The sequence below is a fragment of the Anthonomus grandis genome, chromosome 10 (assembly GCF_022605725.1).
Source record: "Anthonomus grandis grandis chromosome 10, icAntGran1.3, whole genome shotgun sequence".
Lineage (NCBI taxonomy): Eukaryota > Metazoa > Arthropoda > Insecta > Coleoptera > Curculionidae > Anthonomus > Anthonomus grandis.
This window is the reverse complement of record NC_065555.1, coordinates 5,716,446-5,735,898: the sequence shown is the minus strand read 5'-3', so window position 1 is coordinate 5,735,898 and position 19,453 is coordinate 5,716,446. Positions and strand designations below refer to the sequence as shown.

Genomic DNA, 19,453 nt, shown 5'->3' with positions numbered 1-19,453 from the left:
GTCTTCGGCGCAGCGTTGGTGGGGACAAAATGATTTTAAAACATGGGTTCGACACGAAAGATACACGCTGGCGACATCGCGGAGATGTGGCGTCGCTGTCGTGTATCTTTGGTGGGACGACGGCCTTAGTGGTACGAAAAACTCAAGTTCGTCAAAAAGTGGACTTAAAGGGATTTGCTTGTACGACCACGATTTCTTCTTAACCTTATTTCTTCTTTACCCTTTTACCCTTATTTCTTCTTTAACTCGAACCATTGAAGAATTAAAAGCAGCAATACGCCAAGAAATTACAGGAATATCGCCTCAAATTACTGCTCGAGTAATGGAAACTTTCAGAAATCTGCTTCGAATGTGTGTCGAAAGAAATGGTCGCCACTTGAACTCTGTAATTTTAAAAACTTAATAAAAACAAAATGGCATACCATATATTTTTAGTTAATAAAAATAAAATATAAATGGCATTTACATTGGCGTTTTTATTAAAAATCAAAATGTGGCAGATCATTTTGCCGGACCCTGTAGTTAGTTACTTTATAGAACTTTTTCACCCAATCAGGTAAAGTATTATATCATAATACACTTGTAGACAGGACAATTGAAAAGGAACATTTTAATTCGTATTATATTTTTCATAATTTATTTACATGAAAAACAGTTTGCTTTTGTCACTATTCCTACAAATTGTTTTTTTTTAACTTTAAATCTAATTTACATAAAAAACTACTTACAGTAAATATACACTCTGCACAATAAACTAAAATATAATAATCTCTAAAAATACACATATCACAAAAAACATTATTTTTTTTTTAATTATATAACCACACCATCGCGATTAAACCAGAATATAATATAGGACATAATATATCACAGAAAAAATTGATTGAATTGTTTTGATATTGCTGCAGTTGCTGCTATTGCAGGTGTGGAACTTTTTCGTTTATTACAAAACTTTGACACAAAGAATATAAATTTTAACGCTTAATTATAAGTTGTCCAGGGCGCCTCCGGTGAGTTTCGTTGCATACAAGCTGACCACCTATAGAAAAAAAAGAAACATAGATATAAAATGATATCTAACTAATTGATTTCGGTAAACAAATAAGTACTTTATATATGAAGTTATATTGCTCCTTAGTTTGTACGGCGTTAGCTCTGTCCCTACGTATCCGATAAACTATCTTCGGAATATCCACTAGTCTGGTAGTTTCGAACTCTCTTATAGCGATATCGCAGGCGATAGTTACTCCTGAAGAATAATTTCAACTGAATATTTCACTGTGTCATTGACGCTCTTTTTTTACCTGTTCTTCCTGTTCCCGGACTGCAATGGACTACGACGGGACTGTGTTCGCTGTGACCCATACCGTTTTGGACTCCATTAAGGACATCCTTCTGGAATAATTAAAATTTCCTCTGATTTGTAGCAAGAAATCTTATGGAAATATGAAAGCAAATCAGACTTTGGTCTTTTATTCATTTATAATACAAAAAAATTGTGCGCCCAAGTAACTTAATACTTGCGTATGAAAAAATCCGTCAAACTTTACAATATTTGGATCAAGGAATACAGTACACTATACAGGGTGTAACATAAGTGATGACTTTAATTTTAAGGGGTGATACCTTGTCATATTTTAAGTAAAAAAGTTCATATAAACATATGTCCGCAAATGCTTCGTTTTCGAGGTGTTTTAATTCGATTTTTTATTAATATCTCATAAACGCATTTACCGAATTTGTTGAAATCTTTACATTTCGTTAGTCACTTTATAAGGTACCTTTTGGAATTCTCACATCTGGCCTAGAAATGTCAGGGGCGTGCCCACGGGCTAAGTCGGATGATTTTTTTGTAAAAAAAATATCGCCTGGTACATTTTTTGTAAGTATGATATTTCTTTTAAATAAAGCATCTAAAAATGAAACTTTTTTGTCTCTTAAATTTTTTGCGTATAACAGAATTTTTTGTTTCGTTTAGAAATAAATAATTAAAAATCATATCTCAGCACGTCTCGGGCCTCCTTAAAAAAAAATAAAATGCTTTAAAATTAACTGACAAATTACCAGCATGTTTATTATTTAACAACTAAGAAAAAAACCTTAAATAAATTTTTTTGCAAAACGCATACTTGACCGAAAACAAAAATTAATAAGAAGCTATTTTTGATGTTTAAATTTTAATGCAATGGCGTCGCAAATGGTTACCTATTTAAAATGTATTTGTTGTTTGTGTACGCCACCATTTTTTTTGTGCGAGATATTTGTACAAATTTAAGCAATTAAAAATACGATCGCTTAACTTTTGTGAAAAATAATAAAAACTTACTTTAGTTTTAAATATCATCAAAATTTTATTAAATCAAAGGCTCGAAATGAGAACCACCACTGTCAATACAAGCACGCAATCTTCTTCCATCGACTGGCGCACACGTTCGAAAATTCCTGGTGTGTTGCGTATGACATTAGAAGAGTTTACAATCCGGTTTTTCAAATCGTTTTCATCCACAACTGGCGTCGCATAAACAAGCGATTTCAGATATCCCCAAAAGAAATAGTCCAGAGGATTCAGGTCTGGAGATCGTGCTGGCCATAGCTGAGGTCCTCCCCGACCTATCCATTGCTGAGCAAAAGTATCATTTAGATAGTTTCGAGCGACAAGACTAAAATGAGCAGGTGCACCGTCGTGCATAAACCACATGGTATTTCTTGTTGCTAGTGGTACGTCTTCTAATAAATCTGGCAATATTTCTCCTAAAAATTGTCTGTAAGTTTGTATCAACATTCAGCCTAGGAGGGAAAAAGTGCGGTCCGATAAGATGATCACCGATAATTCCGGCCCGAACATTCACGGAAAACTGCTGTTGAAATCCACCTTCTCCAATGGCATGGGGATTTTCAAGTCCCAAAGATGGTTATTGTGGAAGTTTCTGATGGCTTCCCGTGAAAAACAGGCCTCATCTGTGAAAAGAATTTTAGCCGTAAAAGTTTTTTGAAGAAACCACTGGCAAAACTCTAATCGTGCAGGAAAATCTGTTGGCAACAGTGCTTGCACCAGTGGATGGATGATGTGGAATGGATAAAGTAAATTTGTGTGCAAGACCCTCCAAACACTTTCGTGGCTGATGTTAAACTGTAACGATAATCTTCGCGTGCTAGTTGACGGATCGTCTTCCACTGCTTGCAGAATTGCTTCCTCTAGTTGTGGCGTCATTATTACCCTCGGTCTACCAACGCGATTGACAGATCCAGTCTCAGACAGACGGGCATGGAGTCTTATGAAAGTTCTTTCTGCTGGAATGGTCTATCGGGAAAGCGTTCATGATAAATTCGACGGGCTTCTGCACCATTTCCACCATGAGCAAGGCCATAAATGAAATGCATTTGAGCTAATTCGGCGTTATTCATAGTTATCGACACAGTAAAACACATTCAACTAACAGTACCCAGTACCTAATAAATGTTAATGTAAGACATAGGAATGTTCTTATCAGAGAAAATGTTATACATACCTGCATAAATATGTAGTATTCCCAATAAAATCAATTTTGAAGCACAGTAGAGTCTCGATAACGTGAACGTCCCATAACGTGAACATCCCTAAACGTAAACAGCCTATTCTAAAACGTGAACGCCAAAAATATCTCGCCTCTATAACGTGAACAAAAAAATATTTATATCGTTTTACCCGTAGGCATTCAGCGGCATTTCCTATGTTCCCCTTGTCGGCAACTTTAGTACTAACTTAGTGCTTTTGCATATCGCCGCCAAACTGTATATCTTATTTGTACATGTTTGGAAGAAATATAAAATTTGCGTCTTATTCAGTGTTTGTTCGCCGATCAATACGAAACAAGCACGATGTCTACTAAGAAAGTAAATTATTTAACTCTGAAAAAAAAAGCCCAACTCTTGTCCGATGTTAGTAGAGGTTGCGGAGTTACCTTTTTAGCAAAAAAGTATGGAATAGCCAAATCCACGGTGTGTGCAATTAAGAAGAAAAAAGACCAATTATTTACTTCAACAGTTGCCTTGACTTTTTCTGGACCAGGTAAACGAAAATCTCTTAGACCTTCTGAATATCCATTAATGGAAAAAGCTTTGTATAAGTGGTTTTTGCGACAACGAGAGAGGAATGCACTAATAAGGGTATTAATTTTAAAAGAGAAAGCGAAATATTTTCACGAAAAACTGTACGACAAAAATTCCACTTTTTCTGCGAGCTCGGGGTGGTTGCAAAAGTTCAAGAAAAGATTTGGCATACGCTTCCTAACAATAACTGGTGAAAAACTATCTTCTCAGCCCGAGCTGGTTTCACCATTCTTATGTAAACTTGAAGAAAAAATCAAGGACCTAAACTTAGACTATAACCAAGTGTACAACGCCGATGAAACCGGCTTGTACTGGAAGCTTTTACCCGGAAAGACTTACGTATCCAGTGAAGAAAAAACTGCCCCTGGAAGAAAAACAGCCAAAGAAAAAATAACGTTTCTAGCATGTACAAATGCGACTGGACTACATAAATTGACTCCTTTGGTAATAGGGAAAGCTAAAAAACCACGAAGTTTTAAGAACTCTTACATTCCTGTACACTACAAAAACTCACAATCTGCATGGATGAAAGCCGGAATTTTTAAGGAATGGTTCAAAGAAATTTTTGTTCCTGAGGTAAATTTCCTGCCATAGCTATACATTTCAAAATTAAAAGTTTGTTTTAATTTTAGGTGAGAAAGTTTGTTAAGAAACAAGGTCTTCCAGAGAAAGCACTTCTTTTATTGGCTAATGCCCCCAGTCATCCCCCAGTAGAGGAACTTTTATCTGATGATGGACTAATTCATGTTATGTATATGCCTCTCAATGTGACTCTCTATGGACCAAAACGTTATTAGGTTGACTAAACTGCATTATCGCTCCATGTTTTTGGCAATAATTGTAGCTAATAAATCTAAGGACATGAATGTCATTATCAAACAATACAACCTCAGGGATGCTATTTTAAACTTATCACGAGCAGGGAATAAATTAGAACCAGCAACCATTAAAAAGTGTTGGAAAAATATATTCGAAAGCCAAAGCAATGATGATCGTGAAGACACTATTCCCTTGGTAACTCTTCGTCAAGAATTGCTAAGCCTGAATAGCCTTGTAGAGACTAACCTCAATTTATTAGAAGAAATTGATCCAGGGCAAGACTTCGAACGTGGAGATATCGAAGAATGGAGTAAAGATGACTTCGTTGAACATGATGAGAATTGTACTGCAGTGTCTAATGATTCAGAAACCGAACAGGATCAAGATCCAGAGGTTTCTCAGGCTATGGATAAAATCACTCACGTTGAGGCAGTTTGTATATTTAACAGAGGTCTAGAATGGGCGGAGCAAAACAATGACGACTTCGAGGATATTCAGTCTTTACACAAATTACGTGAATGTGCAACTATTCTTTCAAACAAACAACGTATCCGTCAAACAAAGTTAGATAACTTTTTTCTAAAAACAACGGATTAAGTATAAATAATGTACATTGTACTTACTTATATACATATACTTACCTATATAGTAAATATTTTTTTCTTTATACCATGTATAAACATATACTTATTCATTTTCAACTATGTATTACTAACTGTATAACATGTTTTTGTTTGATTTTCCAATAAAATATATATTCAAAGTACATATACGTGTTAGTTTATCATGCGATTAACTTTATCCAGTAACATGAACTCCTCGAAAACATGAACACAGTCATCTCTAATTCGTTCACGTTATCGAGACTCTACTGCATTTTAGGTTTTTTTTATGGAGGCCCGAGACGTGCTAAAATATGGTTTTTAAAATTTATTTCTAAACGAAGCAAGATACGAAAAAAAATTAAGAGACAAAAAAGTTTCATTTTTAGATGCTTTATATAAAAAAAATATCATACTTACAAAAAAATGTACCAGGCGATATTTTTTTTACAAAAAAATCATTCTAGGCACGCCCCTGAAATTTCTAGGCCAGATGTGAGAATTCCAAAAGGTACCTTATAAAGTGACTAACAAAATGTAAAGATTTCAACAAATTCGGTAAATGCGTTTATGAGATATTAATAAAAAATCGATTTAAAAAAAAAACGTTTAACACCCTGTATCTCGAAAACGAAGCGCTTCCGGACATATGTTTATGTGAACTTTTTTACTTAAAATGTTACAAGGAATCACCCCTTAAAAATTAAAGTCATCACTTATGTTACACCCTGTATAGGTATGTTGTGTATGTAGGTTGGAATATAATTATATTGGCGACTTTATGTGTTTCGACATGAAAATTACGAATTTTGTGGTGAACTTAGCATTATTTATACAGGGCGTTAGTTACACCCTGTTACTTAGGTAAATTACAACATATCTTTTTTGCCTAATCAGTTATGGCTAGAAAAATTTAAAAGGCAGTTCAATTTTGAATAAAAAAAGGTACTCTTGTTTATTTCATGTAACTCTATCAGTTTTTAAGTTATTTGCATTTTAAACATTCAGCGTAAAGAATCCTAAGCCACCGTTATTTCATTGGCTTAATAGGAGTTTATTCTTTTAAATTACTACTATGCTGGATAACAACACTAAAGACAACAAATAACAACCAGTAACAATATTAAAAGAAAACGTCAAAGTAAATGCTCAAAATGCCCGCCCTCCACTTCTCCACGTCTCCTTAAAGATCTTTGCATATTAAATAACATTTGTCGAATATTTTTGATAATATTAGCAGCTTCTTGAATTTTCTGTCGTAATTCTTCGATGGAATTAATTGTATCTTTGTAAACCATGTCCTTCATGTGTGACCATATTGAGAAGTCTAGAGGGTTAAAGCAGTGGCGCGGCTCGTGGGTCAATCTTCAGGGGGGTCATTTTGGTTTGAAAACTTATAGTTTACTCTAATAAAAAAAAACAAATCAAGCTATTAATTTTTTAAAGTATTTGAAAGATCTTTTAGCATTTATATTTTAGATAAAAAATACAGACTGGGATAAAACTCAATAATATTTACCGAGATTTTTGGAATGCTTTTGACAAGCGTTTTCTCGATGCTCAACATAGACAAGGCACTAAGTCTAGATTGTCTTATCGTATTACGCAGGAATGTTTTACTCTTTTTAAAGTAGAAAAACATCTCTCACTTTCCACGGTTGTCAGAGAGAGTGTGCAAAAAATATTTAATAATTTCACTGCTTCAGAAAATGTTTCAGACAAATTCATGTTAATAAAAAGCTGAAGTATGGCTACTGCACCGGCACTATTGCGAAAATCCTCACGACAATATATGACTTCAAGTTCCGATTTTAGTTTGGAAATATTTACTGTGGGATAATGATCCTTCATTATATTTAAAATATTTTGCGGAAAGTTGGTAGTGTATGCTTCAAATTTCTCTGTGTAGAATAACTGTAAAATCATGAGATGATCATTGAAATCAAACCTGTGATTTATTTCAGATATAATAATATCACAAATTTCCAGTGTAGTTCGTCGCTTTGGATCCTCTGTAGCTGTAGTACTTTTTCTTTTTTTTTTGCTGTTCATGTGCTTGGTTCTGATTCCAATATAGTATTTCTAATTATTTGAATATTGTTGTTAAAAGACAGTATATAATTTTTAACAGATATGACATCAATATCTCGCATTTGTAATTGTTTAAACAATATATCAACATGGGGCATTATTTTATGGAAAAAATTCAACCAAAATAAAAAAAGCTCATCTTCCAAATGTCTTTTTAAACCAGTTGCTTGATTTATATTGTTACCATCTTGCTCCTCATCAATAATTTCCTCTAAGCAAGATTTTAAATCATCTTTATAAGTGTATACAATTTCAACACATTTTGTATTGAAAGCCCATCGAGTGGGTGCAGCTTTAGGTAGCCTTACTTTAACCACTCTATCCAGAACCATCGTACGTTTTGGAGATCGGTCGAAAAAGGACGAAAATGCGTGTAAATTTGCAAAAAATATTTTTATACGTTTATGTTGACTCGCCGCTTTTTGCAGGATAAGATTAAGTTGATGGGCATAGCAGTGAATAAAGTGTGCATTTGGGTATATTTCTTTAATTTTTGTTTGTACTCCTCCCAGTTTACCGCTCATGACTGATGCACCATCGTAACTTTGGGCAATCAATTTTTCAGGTGCTTCATTAATTTTTAATAATTGAAGTTCTTCCAATATTACATTAGTTAAATGCTGTGGTACTTGGTGGGTTAACAAATTTCTAAAATCTTTCATGTACAATACCAGTTAATACATATCGTAATATGACAATCAACTGCGTTTTATTGGAGCTGTCTGTGGTCTCATCTACGTGAATTGCCACAAAATTTGTCTGGCCAATCTCCTTAATTATATGAGTATGTATGTACAATGGCTAACATTGATTCTAAAATATCGTTCTGAATTGTTTTTAATGTTGCTTTAAATACTGTACTTTTTTCAATATATTCCTTAAACATTAAATCCAGTTCAGAAACAAAATCGATAAGGCCCAGAAAAATTCCAGGATTATTGGAGCTGTTACTTTCGTCATGACCGCGCAATGCAATTTCGAAAACTCCGCAAAATTTTACACAGACGATTACTTTGTTTAAAATACAGTAACTAACTAAAACATAACATTCATCCAGTCGGGCCGTCGACTACGTTAGCGATATAGGACTGAAAGGTGACTCTCACTCCCGCTCACGAAATGCTAATCTGCCTTCTTTGTTCTATTTTACATGCATTTCTCCATAAGCCATAAGAACTGTATAGGGACAATTTAAAATACGGCCCAGCCACGGGCTTGTGTGATGAGCGCGAGGCGCGACGTTAGTAATATATTTATTTGTTTTGCCAATGCAGACTGCTTAGAGATTTTTATAATTCACAGTGAAGTTTTAGATAAAAGATATTTTTAATAAAATTGGTATTTTTATGAGATTATTTTAGGGGGGTCATTGACCAATTGACCCTAAGAAGGAGCCGCCATTGGGTTCAAGTCTGGACTTCTAGGTGCCCAAACAAATTCACTGCCACGCCCAATCTACCGGTCAGAAAAATGTTCATTCACGACCCTGTATAATGTTAATTGAATCAGGCTATAGGAAGTTAATCAAGATAATCTCTTAGAGTGATGTTTAAAATTTTAACTTAAATAGCCGAGAAATAAACTAGTATTATAAAGAAGCATGATTAAAAAAAGGTCAAAATGAAGCAGGGAATCAAAGGTGTTGCCATTTTTCTATATAAGTAGCAACGCTGCAGGGTGGAAAATAGAGCCGATAGAGCATTGTCTGTTACCATCGTTATCAAATTTTCAGAAAACCGTAATCGAACGTCAATCACCACCAATTTTTCCTAGACTTAGTTCATAAACTTGTGCAGATACGTCAAATTCCTTGTAGTAAATAAACTTTTCGTGTGTTCTATAATTATTCACTTTTGTAAGAGTATCTCTATTTTTCAATATATTAAATTGCACATTGTATCCCTATTTGTACCTTTTTTTATAAGGAAAATTGCTCACAGCATTTTTATCACAGTACTTACCTTATCTATGGTGGAGGATTTCATGTAACTTCTGGCCTCTATAAGGAAGGCTATCAAGGAATTTCCCTCGTTGGGCACCCCCTTTTCCGGCCAACCCAGGTACCAGAAATGGGTGACCTCCCTCCAACTGTTCGACACCATATTCTAAAATGATTTAACTTAAGAAAACACTTTAGGGTTTTAATCTATGTTACCTTCAGCTGTAGGCTGGATATGATGTACTTTTCCTTCACCTCTCGCTTTTTCAAGGTGATCTGAAAGTCCCCGAATATCCTGCTGCACTCTAACACTTCCGATTCCGGAAGGTAGTCAACGCACTTTTCCTGTAAAAAATAAATTTTAATTTTTAGATAATTTGAAACAAAAAAATGCCTTCTTCTGTTCTTGTTACCAATCCGTTCTCGACCAGATGTGTCAGCATTAAAATGACTTTCGCATGCTGTTCCCACACCATTCTCCAAAAATCGTCGACGGTGTTGTGCATCGGACCTTGGGTCGCTATGTAGTAACCTTTGGTGTTCTTGGGACCCTGTGACAGGTTGAAAATGTGATCAGACGAATTTAAAAACGTTTGGTTTATGATCTAAGAAAACACGATTAATGTTCTAGGGAAGTGATCCGAGAAATAGCTTAACAGGAAGTTCAGTTTTTAAAAATGAATCTATTCAATGGAGTCTCTTTGAAATTGTCTATAAGAAAATAATATAACTTGGAAGTATATGCACTAGTAAATAATTTTAGTTACTTCGAGATCCCTTTGTTTTTTCCCTATTGTTCACCTACTTATCCAAGCCCCCCTATGTTTTGTCTTTAAAAAAAATGTCCTGCATTGGCTCCAGGACGAGAATAGTAGAATAATAATTTGTAGAGTATAACCAGTTTGTAGAATATAATCGATTTAGGTCATTTGTTTATAAAGCATATAGCGGTGCCCTCATCAGGGTAGCAATCTTGCTCCTTTTTTGTTTTCCATTTTTATCAATGACATATCTGTTAACATTTTAAGCAATAGTATTCTGTTTGCTGACGACCTAAAGATATTTCTCATTGTAACTAATTGGAATGCCTGTTTGCTTCTCCAAAATGATATTAATTCAATCTACAACTGGTTCAAAATTATAATAGGCTTCCTCTCAATATTGAAAAGTGTAAAAAGATGCCCATTTCTTTGCCAAAAAATGAAATTAGCTTCGATTATACATTAAATGGTACAATTCTTTCTAACTGTGATTATGTTCGCGATTTGGGTGTCACTATTGACAAGTAGCTTAATTTTTGCAATCATATCGATAACATCATTAAGTCGTCTTTAAAATCTCTTAGTTTTATTATAAGAGCTTCACTAATATATCAAGTAACATCATCTTATTTAATTCCCTAATAAAATCGCGATTACTTTATGCTCCATTGTTAGACTTGAATTTGTTCAACGTAAGTTTCTGAAACATATCGCTTTTAAAACTGCTGAAATCTATCCGGAACAAGGATACGATCAGCACTTGTTACTCAGCAGATCCAATCAAAAGCTTTCCTTTCATCCAGAAACCATTGGTGCAGATTTGATTTTTCTTTTCAAATTATATAATGGTCGTATGTAACTGCCCGGAATTGCTAGCAGCTCTACACTTTTTTGTGCCTTACATTGATACTAGAAGACAAAACATTTTTTACTTACAAACATAGAGCACAAATTTAGCAGAGAAAGATGCTATTGATTTAACTTGGTCCATTTGAGTCTGGATGTCGCTCTCTTTAATATGTCTTCTCGTCATTTTAAAAAATTATTGTCAAATAGTATCGTAAACCTATTTAGTTATATTTTTATGTATGATTATTATTATTTTTCATGATGTATGAATTGTTATTACTTATATTTTGATATATTGTCTTAGTGATTAGGATTAGATTCCTGTTAGACCATAAATATATTTGAATTTGAACTAATCTTTCTTGCACTATTCCTTTTTTTATACTCTATAGAAATTAGAAACAAGGAGAATACAATGTTATACTCTACCCAATAGTATAATTGTTTAAATACTAAATTAGCAACCTGTCTTGTTATGAATGAGTTCCTATATTGGAATACGTGGCTAAATGTGCCAAGCAAAAACGAAGAAAAAAAAAACGAATCGGAGAAAAACGGGAAAAAATGTCGTTTGTTGGTGTTTTTGGTTGAGTTGGGGTTTTGAACTTTAAGTCATCAACTTAATCCCAGAAAACGCAGCGGAAAAAGTTTATTTTTGGAATTTTTAAGAAAAAACTACTATTTTTATAGCGTTGTTTTTTGATACTATTTTTCTAGTGTTTCTTGGTTTGGATGAGTGTGTTTGTTAAATTTATTACAAGAACTTAAAGTGGATACAGGTAAACCAAGAGAAGAAGTTTATGTACTATGTTTTTAAGGCTTAATCTGACAATATTTATAAGAGAAGTTTTTTTAGCTTTATGTGTGTTTCGGATTTTAGAATTAATCCGAGAAATTAAAGAAAAACCTCCAATATTTTCTTTTAAATTTTGAGACTTAATCTACGATATCAATTATCAATTAAACACAAAAAAAATATCCAAAAGTGAATATCTTTGGTTTTCAAACTTAAGGAAATCATTTTAATGCCAAAAAAAAAGACAAAAAGGCGATTTTTGTATGTGTTTTGTATGAAAGCTCAGAAAAATCCAAGAAATTAAAAAAAGAAAAATTCTACCAAGAAAAATCTTAACAACATAAAAAAAAGTAACCCTATACATATTAGGGCCTAAAAATAAAATTACACAAATAGTTCTTATAAATAAAATTATCGCATACTCAAATAAAAAGAATTACGAGAATTTCTTTGGGTTATTGACAAAGAAATTTAAGAAAAAAATCGGTTTTTAGAATTAACGCCAAGGAAGTGAAGTATATCCAAGAAAATAAAAAAAAGTTGAAAAAATTTATTGTTAGTGCTCTTATTTGGTCCTAAAATTGAATCCAAGAAAAACAGTCAGAAAACGAGTTTTTTTTTTTGGGTAATCCAGGAAATTTAAAAAAAATCTGCAAAAATGTGATTTTTTTTAAAACTTAATTCAAATAAATATCCAAGAAAAATTACCAAAATGTGAATTTCTTTGATTTTCGGACTTGATCCGAAAAATCTTTGGAAATCCAGCAAAAAAACGTGATTTTTGTGTGACAAAAGCTCAAAAAAATGAAAAGCTCCTTGAGAATTGTGTTAAGGAACAACTTGTTGAGTTTTGTGATAAAGGCAAAATAATTATTGTTTCTGGACAGTCGGGACTTCGTGAGCATCATTCTTGTGAATCCGTTGTCGTTAATATTTGTGATGATTTTCTCACAGCTATCGATAATCTTGTTTTAGCGGTATTTTTAGATTTTAAGAGAGCCTTCGAAACGATAGATGATAGACAAATTTTAATTACCAAACTACAGCAATTAGGAATTAGGGATAATGCTTCGAGTTGGTTTAAGTCGTATGTGTCCAACACGTAATGTTTAAAAATAGTATATCTCAGTGTGTTTCTGTTAATTATGGTGTGCCTCAAGGAACTGTTTTAGGACCATTGTTATTTCTACTGGACATTAATGATATGGTAAAAGTTTTTGAAAAGTGTAGGGTGGTATTATTTGCAGATGATACAATGGTGTATATTATAGGCAAAAACTTACAGCAAATGCAAATCGACCTAAAAAATTAATTAAATAGTTTGTCTGGCTTTGCACTAACAAATTGTGTTTAAATACAGCTAAATCGAAGTTTTGCATATTATGTATTATGTATCATTTTATGGCAACAAGATATCTAATGTTATATATACCAATGGATTTTATCAAATAGTACAGACCCCTACTAGAATGGTCCCAAGAAGCCAAACATTAATAGACTATATCGTAACAAATAATAAAAATCTCCAATATAAAGTTCACCTTACGCCTAAAATCAGCGACCATTCAATTCTTTCAATAACACTTCCCCAAGAAAAAACTCAAAATGATAAAAAAATTACATTTCAGAGGTCTTTTAAAAATTATGATCCCAATGAGTTACAACAAGAATTATCACATTCTGTTTGGAATAATAATGTTTCTGATGTAAATATTTTGGCTACTTCTTTCATTGGAGATATTGAAAATATTATTAATCGTATGTGTCCCAGGGTCAAGATAGTCCAAAATCAAAAATATCTCGACAAAAAATGGATTACTTCTGAAATAAGAGAAATGATGCGTGAAAGGGATCTATTATACAAAAGAGCTGTTATGAGTGGAAGTGAAAATAACTGGCAAGAATACAAGAGGAAAAGAAATATCATTGTAAGTAAAATAAGAACAGAAAAAGAAAAATTTTACGCAGAAACAATAGACTTAAATAAAAGTAACCCAAAAGAACTGTGGAAAAACCTTAAAACTCTTTTACCTGGGAAAAAGCAAGAATTGCCAGACGTAATCAGGTTTGAAACAGAAGTAATCAACCAAGAGGCAGACATAGCTAATAGATTTAATAAGTATTTTGTGTATAGCATTGACGGTATAATTGGGGATATACCACTTCCACAAAATGCTGTACCCTTTTATATTGGACCCACAGTGCATAGTGGAATATTTAGTAATTTTGAAAAATTAACAATGGTTAGAATGAAGGAAATTATAAAAAACCTAAAAAATGTGGGTGGGGGTGAGTGTGGCATCTCTAAGCAAGTCCTTTGTGACGTAGTATATGCAGTTGGTAATCGTCTTTTAGATGTTATTAACACATCACTTAGCAATGGTGTTTTTCCAGAATCTTGGAAACTAACAACTATCATTCCTGTTCCTAAGGTAAATAACACGAAATTATATAATGAGTTTCGTCCAATAAATACGGTGCCAATATATGAGAAGGTTTTAGAAGTTGTTGTTAAAGAACAGTTGCTAAACTTCTGTGATTCAAATAAAATAATTATTCCTAACCAATCAGGTTTTAGAGAGAACCATTCTTGCGAGTCTGTTGTTGTTGGTATGTGTGATGATTTTCTTAGGGCCGTCTGTGATAACTATGTCTTAGCCGTTTTTCTTGATTTTAAGAGGGCTTTTGAAACAGTAGATAGGAGTATTTTAATAAACAAATGAGAGCATATAGGAATCAAGAATACTGTTTTAGAGTGGTTTAAGTCATACTTGAATAAAAGATCTCAACGTGTGTCTTATAAAAATTGTTTGTCGGAGTCTGTAAATGTTAAATATGGTGTACCACAAGGAACGGTTTTGGGTCCGCTGTTATTTTTAATCTATATTAATGATATGGTTAGAGTAACACTTAAGTGTAAAATTATTCTTTTTGCTGACGACACAATGCTTTATATTATAGGTAAGGTAGTATAGGTAGTATAGTAAAACTTAAAACAAATGCAGAAAGATTTGAATGATGTTATATTGAATGATGATTTGGAGCGTATTTTTGATTGGCTGTGTGTAAATAAGCTATGTTTAAATACTGGTAAATCCAAATTTTGCATATTTAGAAAGAAATCAAAGCTTAGTGAAGCGGAAATCCAAAGTATGCACATAGCTGTAAATGGGGAAAATATTACTTATGATGGGGAAATTAAATATTTAGGCATAATGTTGGACTGCAATCTAAACTTTCAAGCTCATGATGACTATGTAATGCGAAAATTTTCAAAAAAAGTCGGTTTTATAACTCGAATAGGTAAGTTGCTATGCAAAGCTGCTGGGAGGATCTCAGGAACCTCGCCGAAGCGCAAAATAGGCCAGAGATAATCCTAGCAGAGAATATGGGCAACAATAAGGCTGCAAGAAGGGCTAACCAACTTGCAACCCAGGGAGCCAGCAACAGCCTGGTAGGCCCTGAACCAACATGTTATGTCAGCGATAAGACCTGGAAGAGGGAAATCGGCAACTGGCTAACAAACCAGAACAAATTCTACTGGGAGCAGCTGCCAAAGATGGAACAATCCAAACAACTTATAGGCAGCCCACCCTTCAAGAAGGGTGAGAACATACTGGGCCTCTCCAGACAACAACTGCGAAAGGTCGCAGGGCTACTTACAGGCCATGCACCCAGCAGGAAACACCTGCATACGCTAGGGAAATCAGTTACCTCGCTATGTAGGGGATGCAATGAGGAGGACGAAACAACTCTTCACACTGTGCTTCTGTGAAGCATTTAATCAAACCAGGGCAACATTCCTGGGGGAAGAGAAACCCGCACCAGAGGGTATAAGAAATCTACCACTGGGCACAATCCTGAACTTCCTTGAAGCTACAGAATTGAACCTGTGGGACTAAACATATGGGACACAATAGGACTGCTTCTTAGCAGACCGCAGTGTAGGGAGCCACAAGGCACCACCCAGCGGTGGAGTTTTAGTGGGTATAGGACGAGACAGACTCGACACTGAGTCCCACACTACTGGGGGCGGCGCCGCGTAACCAGTGTTCATAAAGAATCTCTCCACCGACCCAAAAAAAAAAAAAAAAAAAAAACTCGAATAGGTAAAAACTTAAGCATGCATACAAAACTACAACTCTATAATATTATTGCTCTCCCACACTTACAATTCTGTTCGACTTTGTTATTTAATCTACCTCAGTATAAAATAAACCAAATGGAGAAAATACAAAATAGAGCTATGAGACAAATTTTAAAATGTAGTTGGTGTACGCCAATTAAATGTATGTTGAATGTTTTGAATATGTTGTCTGTGAAGCAAAGGGTTTTATTTAATGTGTATCTGTTTGTTTTTAAACTTAAATATAATTTGTTACCTAACTATTTGTGTAATGGATTGAAGGTATTTAGTGATATTCATGGTTATCATACGAGAAATCGTACAGATTTTATTTTATTGGAACGGTGCAATTCGACCCAAATGCAAAACTCGGTTTTATATAAGGGATTATCTGAATTTAACAAATTACCTGTGATAATAAAAAACTGTGATAATCTAAACCGGTTCAAAAGGCTCCTAAGAAAATTTCTTTTAGATAACTGTTAGTACAGATAGTTATGATTGTTTATTTTAATTTTACAGATTTTAGCCCGTTTTTATTTATTTTATTTATACATCTTAGCACTGTAGGTTTATTCTCGTTTCTTTTGTTTCTCGTCCTTAATATAAATATTTTACATGTTTATTTTTAGTTTTACACATTTTAGCCCGTTTTTAATTATTTTATTTATTATTTGTTAATAAGTTAAGTTTTATCTTTGTTTAATTTTATTGTTGCCCCCTGGTATTTGTATTTGTATTAAATTTGTATTTGTATTAATAATGTTTTTGTTAAATTAGGTACTGTAGGTTTATTCTTGTTTCTTTTTGTTTGTGTCCTGTACATACATTACACTTTTTATTTTTATCTAATTTTCACATATTTACAAATGTTGTTTTTTTTTTTCTATTTCTACTATTGTAATAAGACTAATAAGGCAAACTTGTACTTATATGTAGCTTTTTTATGCTAAATAAATGCTTTATTATCATATTTGGCAAAAAGTCACGACTTAATCAAATAGACATGGATAGTGTGAGCATTACTGTAAATGGGGATAGCATTCTCTAGGAGAGTGAAATTAAGTATTTGGGTACTATTCTAGATGCCAATTTAAACTTTTGTGCACATGCAGACTACGTCATGCGAAAATTTATCACCAGAGTGGGAAGAAACCTCTCCATGAGCACAAAGTTGCTTTTATTTAAGTAATAGCATTGCACTTCCGCATTTGCAGTACTGCTCCACGTTGTTGTTTAATCTGCCACAATATAAAATACACCAGTTGGAAGTAATACAGAATAGAGCTATGAAACTGATTTTAAAATGTGATCGATATACACCAATTAAATGTATGTTAAGTGTCCTAAATATGATGTCTGTGGCTGAAATTGTTACCCAGCTATAACTGTGATAAGTTAAAATCGTTTGAGGATGTACACACATAAAATACTAGACATCGTCAAGATTTCGCCATAGTGGATAGGTGTAACACTGTTCAGTTACTTAATTCGATTTTATTTAGAGGCTCAATAGAATTTAATAAATTGCCTGTGATAATGTAAACCAGTTTAGGAGGCTATTGAGAAAACATCTTTTAAATAGGGATAGCTAAGAGTATTTCTATTTATTTTTTTTTGTGTTGTACATTATATTCTTTTTATGATTTTAGTTATAAGTTTTATTATACCATTTGTGTTGTCCTCGGTTAGGTTTTATTTATACCAATAATTGTTGTGTACGTTTTATTTTATTACGCTGATCACCACTCTATTATACCTAATATAGCCCTGTATGTAATGAACTTTTATTGGTTTATTATTTATTATTATTGTAGTTTATTGTCTTTGTAGACTTTAGTACTGCTTTATATTATAATTATTGTGCTAAATAAACTTTTTAATTATTATTAAAACCAAGAAAATTCGCGTAAAAATTAATTTTCTTTGATTTTCAAACTTAATTTAAGAAATAATTAGTAATCCAAGAAAAGCAACAAAAAAGTGAATTTCTTTGGTTTTCTGCACCTAAGACAAAAAAAAATAAGAAAACAGAAGAAAAACGATCAAAAAAGTTTTTTTTTTAACTTTCAAGGGTTTTTAGACTTAATTAAAAAAAATCCAATAAGAACAACTAAAAATTGAATTTTCTTTGGTTTTCAGACTTAAACCAAGAAATAAACCAAGTAAATTCAAGAAAAACAGCAAAATTGTAGTTTTTTTTTGGTATATTTGGTTTTAGATAATTAAAATTTAATGCAAAAAAAATGAATAAATACAAAAAAATTCGACAATAATTAAGAAATGCAAGAAAAACAGCGACAAGGAAGATTTTTTATATATTTGGTTGTTCAGACTTTATCCAAGAAACTAAACAAAATGGAATAAATCCAAGAATAATGGGCAAAAATAAATTTCCTTGATTTCGAGACTTAATCCAAAAAAAACAACAAAAGCCAAAAGTAAATTTCTTTGGTTTTCTGCATGTAAGACAAAAAAATAAAGAAAATAGAAGAAAAACGTCCAACATTTTTTTTTTTTAATCTTGTTGGGTTTTTAGTCTTAATTAAATAAAAACCAATAAAAACAGCTAAAAACTGAATTTCTTTGGTTTCCAGACCACAAAAAAAAAAACAGTAAAAATTGTAATATTTTTTTTTCGGTAGGTATATGTACACATTTGGTTTTGGATGATTAAAATTTAATGCAAAAAAAATGAAATAAATAAACGAAAAAGGTGGATTTTTTCATGTTTGGGTTTTCAGACTTTATCCAAAAAATTAAATAAAATTGAAGAAATCCAAGAAAAACAGTCAAAAACGTGATTTTTGTGTGTGTTTTCAAGCTTAATCCCAGAAATTGAAGAAAACCAAGAAAAATCTCCTAAGAATTAATTTCATTGATGATTTTCATGAAACAAAATCCAATAAAAACAGCTAAAAATTGAATTTCGTTGGTTTCCAAACTTAAGCCAAGAAATCAAAGTAAATTCAAGAAAAACAGTAAAAATTGTAATTTTTTTTTTGTATATTCGGTTTTGGATGATACAAAAAAAATTAAATAAATACTCAAAAATCCGAAAAAATCACGAAATCCAAGAAAAACGGCAAAGAAGATCGATATTTTTTATATATGTACAATTTGGGTTTTCAGACTGTATCCAAGAAACTAAACAAAATTGACGAAATCCAAGAAAAATGGACAAAAATGTCTCTTTTTTTTTGGTCTTTCTTTTAGTCTTTGATTCTGGATGAATAAAATTTAAAGCCAAGAAAATCAGGAAAAAATAGCACAAAAGAATATATTCCTTAGCCTTTAGATACATTGAAAAACAATCAAACAAAACTGTATTTTTTGATACCTTTAGATGAATCATGTTTTTACATTTAAGCAAAGAAATTA

General features: G+C 32.6%; 1 protein-coding gene across 3 annotated transcripts in view; it reads right to left on the bottom strand.

Moving 5' to 3' along the window:
* Window positions 1–608: 608 nt before the first annotated feature.
* The window catches only part of LOC126741104 (uncharacterized), a 50,047-nt gene continuing 31,202 nt past the window's right edge, over window positions 609–19,453 (bottom strand). For all 3 annotated transcript variants that reach the window (XM_050447432.1, XM_050447434.1, XM_050447433.1), the window contains exons 9-14: window positions 9,954–10,091; window positions 9,757–9,885; window positions 9,563–9,706; window positions 1,305–1,395; window positions 1,110–1,249; window positions 609–1,039 (exon numbers count right to left, since the gene is read on the bottom strand). In XM_050447432.1, coding sequence (XP_050303389.1) covers window positions 986–1,039; window positions 1,110–1,249; window positions 1,305–1,395; window positions 9,563–9,706; window positions 9,757–9,885; window positions 9,954–10,091 — 696 coding nt within the window. In that variant the 3' untranslated portion in view covers window positions 609–985. The remainder of the gene's footprint in view (window positions 1,040–1,109; window positions 1,250–1,304; window positions 1,396–9,562; window positions 9,707–9,756; window positions 9,886–9,953; window positions 10,092–19,453) is intronic.